This window comes from Phalaenopsis equestris, unplaced genomic scaffold (assembly GCF_001263595.1).
Source record: "Phalaenopsis equestris unplaced genomic scaffold, ASM126359v1 Scaffold221363, whole genome shotgun sequence".
Lineage (NCBI taxonomy): Eukaryota > Viridiplantae > Streptophyta > Magnoliopsida > Asparagales > Orchidaceae > Phalaenopsis > Phalaenopsis equestris.
Window position 1 is genome coordinate 176646 of NW_018239584.1, and position 5618 is coordinate 182263.

Genomic DNA, 5618 nt, shown 5'->3' on the forward strand with positions numbered 1-5618 from the left:
GGCATGGTGAGTTTTATTGGAGTGACAATAAGAATTTCTCCAAAATTACTAAACATTTATGCCCTCTGTTGGAAAAGAATGTCTTATTTGAGTTTGACCATGATTGCCTAACTACCTTACAACTTACAACTCATTAAGCCAGAACTCTCATACTCTATTTATTGAGCTACCTCAGGCATTATTAGTCATGTTGACCATGAAATAACTCCTTAATTTGATATAGAGTTCAAAACCTCGCATGAAGACTCATTAAATCATTGGCTCAGCAAGGGTGTTCACACAAAAATCTTTCTATTTATTTATAGTACTTGTTGACCGAGAAGTGATACAAATTGGCAGAACTCATTAAGTATAGTTGCTCTCAATTTGAAACTTGCATAGGCTAAACAAAAAGCGCCATTTAAACGTGATACACAGCTAGCAAGTTACATAAAAATTATTCATGCTTCTTCTTGTAGTTCTATATGTAGATTATCTTATACTGTCAATTTCAATCGTTGCCCATAAATAGTTGTTTTCTCTTCAAACATAAAAATAATGTAACCTTTGTACTTTTAGCCATAACGCTCTCCAAATCTTCTTAGTATCTCACATCTTTTCTTATTAGATCGATATGACTCATTTTTCTCTATGTAAGAAGCCAACTAATAATAATTTTAACCCAACCATTAAAAGGAATTTGTGGGATTTCATGTTTCATTCTTCCGACTATTCCTGCAAGTATTATTTGTATTTTAGCAGAGTCTGGCTATCTTTGTTGAATATTATTAAGTATAATAATTCCCTTATAAAAATTAACAGTTATGGCATCCATGAAAATTCTTTCAAAACAATGCATCCCTAAAAAAATTCCAGATCGAAGGTGAAGCATAATGTTTACCATCAGTACATTATAAAATGAACAAAATCCATTCCTTTTTTCGGAAGCACAAGCAATGAAGAATTCTTAAGAAATATCGCATGATGAAGGAATCGTAAACAAACAGCTAGCGTACTGAATAAATAATACGTTGAAAATTAGGTGAGGATATCCTCAACTATTTAATCATTATAAGCTTTAAGTGATTAAATTTCTTTTGATATAAACATAATATAATTTAAATTAAATAAATATTCATTCTTAATTAATTGCGTATAAAACTTATTTGAACCAAAATTCGATTAATTTTATAAAAGTTCTCTGAAATAATACTTAAAATGTGTCTCCCAAAAAAAAAAATTTTTAAACATGACGCTCATAAATATTCATTCTTAATCGGAGAACGACTTCGTAGAAAAGTCTGTCCTGAAAATGGCAAATATTTTAAACATGACGCTCAGAAATTATTACTTAATCAAAGAACGACTTCGTAGAAAAGTCTGTCCTGAAAATGGGCGTTCAGGATTGCATCTTGTCCTGGAACTCGGCCGTTTTGTCCTTTTAGCAGTCTTATGCAGTCTGGATAAAAAGTAAATTTACAACGCAGTCTCCGTTCCCACCCTGTTTGCGACCCAACGCGGAACCCCTCCCGTCAACCACTATAAAAGCCACCTCCTTCCCCCTTTCCGCACTTCCTATCCTCTCTCTCCATACTGTTGTTTAGTGGCGATGGCCGGAGGAGCGATTGTTAAAGCCCACGGCGATGGAAAGGAATATCCAGGGAAGATGACGTTGTTCGTTTTCCTCACATGCCTCGTGGCTGCCACCGGTGGCCTTATCTTTGGCTACGACATAGGCATCTCTGGTAATAAAACCCAACTCATAACATCTCCCCTCTTAATCGCTCTTATAAATCTATGATTGTTGTGTTACTTAATCGGATGATGGACTGATTGTAGGTGGGGTGACATCGATGGATTCATTTCTGAGAAAATTTTTTCCGGCGGTGTTCCGTAAGGAGAAGGAAGATAAGAGCACGAATCAGTACTGTAAGTTTGATTCCCAGCTGCTGACGACGTTCACTTCATCGCTTTATCTTGCGGCACTCATCGCTTCCTTCTTTGCGTCGACGGTGACGCGTGTGTTCGGCCGGAAGTGGTCCATGTTTGGCGGCGGCGTCACGTTCCTCGTCGGCGCTGCTCTTAACGGTGCGGCTAAGAACGTTGCCATGCTTATTATCGGTCGAATCCTTCTTGGAATTGGCGTGGGGTTTGCCAACCAGGTGAGCACGCCTAGAAGGTTTTCCGGGCCCTTTTTTGTTTAATTTTTTTCTAAGACTTTATTTAAATTTAATAGTACATAAATATGTATAATTTAAATTTATATGTATAAATTTACATTTTACTATATGTTTTATCATTTCGATTGTATTTTTTAGCCAAAAGATTGATTAGAGAGTTGCCTTTTCTTCGTCGGGCTTTGTTTTTTGTTTTTGGCCGCACAAGACACCGTTGTTATGTTAATTTAATTATTATATTTTTCCACCCAAGAAATTTTAGTCATAATTGTAGTGCTTTTGTTTAATTTCGGAGTTGTTAGGTTGTCTCCTTCGAATCTTTATACAAATAACTGAACAAGTCATAGTTTGCGATGTATTTGGTCTAACCACAACTATTTATATGTGTAAATATTTCAATTTTTTTTTGTTTATATATAGCTTATTATTTTTTTTTTGAAAAAAATGCAATTATTTAATGTTCTACTAAATAGTATTGCTTTGCTTGTGTTTGTCTTGTAAAATTTACTGTGAAAGATACTCTTTTAACGGTCGATGTTACTTGTGGCCGGTTGCTTCATAATTCAGTTTTGGAGTAAGACTTAGGATTCAGATGAGAGAGCATATGAGAATAGACCAGTCATATTTAGATATTCTAGGCATGGAATCTTCTCATTGTCTAGACTTTTATAATCCTGTCTCCATCGATTATTTGTCATCCTAAACCCACATAACCAGTGGCAAGAAATTGGTAGGAAAAAAGTGTCCAATTCTAATTAGAATAGTTATAATTAGAAAATAAATCGGAGAAAAGGTAGAAGTCTATTAAGTTTTGATGAGCAGTTTTTGTCCACATGATTAATGGGAACTTCCTGCGCGAAATTTTAGTTCTCAATTAATGAAGTCAATTTTTCTGGATATGTATGTATTACAATTTATATGTAAGACTTTTTTTTTTCTTCTGTTATAAGACAGTTAATTTAAGACGAAAAAAAAATGTACTTTAAATTTGAGTAAATTATCCTGTAGAATAAAAAAAATCATGAAATTTATTTTAAATTAGTCTTAAAATACTCAAAAATATATTAACTTGACTTCGCTATTTTAATAATTGTGCTTTTAAGAAATTACTTGGGCCATGTGAATCGATTAAGACTGGCTGCTCCGATGGCAACACCGATATTTCATGACTGGACCACACAATTGACACTGAAAACCACACAAAGCAAAGATTTGACTTTTTTTCATGTAAATTAAATTTCCTCGGAACATGGAAAAATAATTACGCAAGTTGCTCTTTATTGAAATTTTTCTTTAAAAACTCAGAAAATAGTTCAAGAAAATCCTCTAACAAAATCGTAAAACAGTTTAAGACTTCAAATTAATCAACCAAGAACAGATAACCAAATTAAGTTTCATTTAATTACATTATTTAGTAGGGATAATTACATTATTATCTTAGTAGCTTGTGATGCAAATCTTTTCTGCTATACTACAGTTTTGCTAATTTCCTCTTGCAATATTTGAAAATTAACTACAGTCCGTGCCCGTGTACCTATCGGAGATGGCACCGGCGAAACTTCGCGGCATGCTCAACATCGGCTTCCAACTCATGATCACAATCGGCATTCTTGCCGCCAATCTCATTAACTACGGAACGGCCAAAATCAAAGGCGGCTGGGGCTGGCGCGTGAGCCTCGCCCTTGCGGCAGTCCCCGCCGGCATCATCACCCTCGGCTCCCTCTTCCTCCCCGACACCCCCCACTCCCTCATCGAGGCTACGACGACAAAGCCCGCACCATGCTCTGCAAAATCCGCGGCACCGATGACATCCTCGACGAGTACGCCGACCTCAAAGCCGCCAGCGAAGAGTCCAAAACCGTCAAGCATCCATGGCGCAACATCGTTCAACGCCGTTACCGTCCCCAACTCATCATGGCCATCCTCATCCCCTTCTTCCAACAGGTCACGGGCATCAACGTCATCATGTTCTACGCCCCTGTTTTATTCAAAACACTTGGTTTTGGCAACGACGCTTCGCTTATGTCGGCAGTCATCACCGGCCTCGTCAACGTCTTCGCTACCTTTGTTTCAATCTTCACCGTCGACAGACTCGGCAGACGAAAGCTGTTTCTGGAGGGTGGTGTACAGATGATTGCTTGCCAAATAATAGTGGGAACGCTGATCGCAATAAAGTTTGGAACTTCAGGGGAGGGACACTTGTCGCATACTTACGCCGGCGCAGTGGTGGCTTTCATCTGCATCTACGTTGCTGGTTTCGCGTGGTCGTGGGGGCCGCTTGGGTGGCTTGTTCCATCGGAGATTTTCCCGTTGGAGATCAGATCAGCCGGGCAGAGTATTACGGTTTCGGTGAACATGCTGTTCACTTTTATCATCGCACAGGCATTCCTTGCCCTGCTTTGCAGGCTCAAGTTTGGACTTTTCTATTTCTTCGGTGGATGGGTGGTGATAATGACTATCTTTGTGGCTTTCTTCTTGCCCGAGACGAAGGGGGTGCCAATTGAGGAGATGGTGCTTGTCTGGAAGGGACACTGGTTCTGGAGCCGCTTCATTGCCGACGAAGATATTCATGTCGGGTCCACACTTGAGATGGCAAAGGGTAAAAACGGTGGTGGCGCTACAGCCTCCGTATGATCGCCGGCGTATGGATTCAGGTAGGAGGAGGAGTTAATGACATTACCACGCACAAGGCAAAAAGAAAAGAAAAAAAACTTTTTTCCCGTTATTTTTTGGGGGGTGTAAAATGTTTGTATGTTTAGTTTGTATCATTGAGTTGGTCTATGTGGACCGGTGTCATCTCTACTGCCCAGTGTTGGGAGAAGTTTGATTTAGTTATTTTCTTTTTTTTTTAATATTTATTGTCGAGAAATATTTTTATTTAAATATATATATATAAGCTTGTGGGAAATATTGCTCTCCCAGTTTTTCTCTTGGCGTTTAGAGAATTGGACGGATGTGGTTTACCTTTTATTCTTAGCCTTGCCCATGAATTGGCTGCTTTGATTGTTTTGCAGTATTTGCAGTTCACAAATAAATAAAAAAATAAATAAAACAAAGAAAAGACAATTTTGAATTGTTCTTCTCTGTTATGATAGCAGTTTTATTGTTATTATTTTTGGCTATTTTCTTTTTACGTTGGCATATTGAGCGACTTTGAAGTTCAAATTCTGTCGGTCAATAAAATTATGAGCCCAAGTAGTCGAATAAATATTTATTGAATGACATGACATGCATCCTTTTGGCTCTTTTTTTTTTTTTTTTTTGGAAATATTACAAATTTATTTTTTTTCCATACATATTTCATTTTGATTCACGGATCAGATTAGCTGCCATGATGTGGATTTGAATTGCTTCAAAATATTTGTCCATCGTGAGTCAATTGTGAGCCGTTTTATGGCAATTTAGCTTGAACGTGAGCCTCACAGTTTTAAATTTGTACACTATTAAGTTACTCAATGCTTC

At 37.5% G+C, this 5618-nt stretch overlaps 1 protein-coding gene across 1 annotated transcript; it reads left to right on the forward strand.

Moving 5' to 3' along the window:
* Positions 1-1488: 1488 nt before the first annotated feature.
* On the forward strand, positions 1489-5033 carry LOC110037572 (sugar carrier protein C-like). Its single transcript, XM_020742245.1, is given in 4 exon segments — positions 1489-1724; positions 1819-2141; positions 3676-3916; positions 3919-5033. Coding segments are annotated over 4 exon segments (1572 nt in total). The 5' UTR covers positions 1489-1588; the 3' UTR covers positions 4791-5033.
* Positions 5034-5618: the final 585 nt, after the last annotated feature.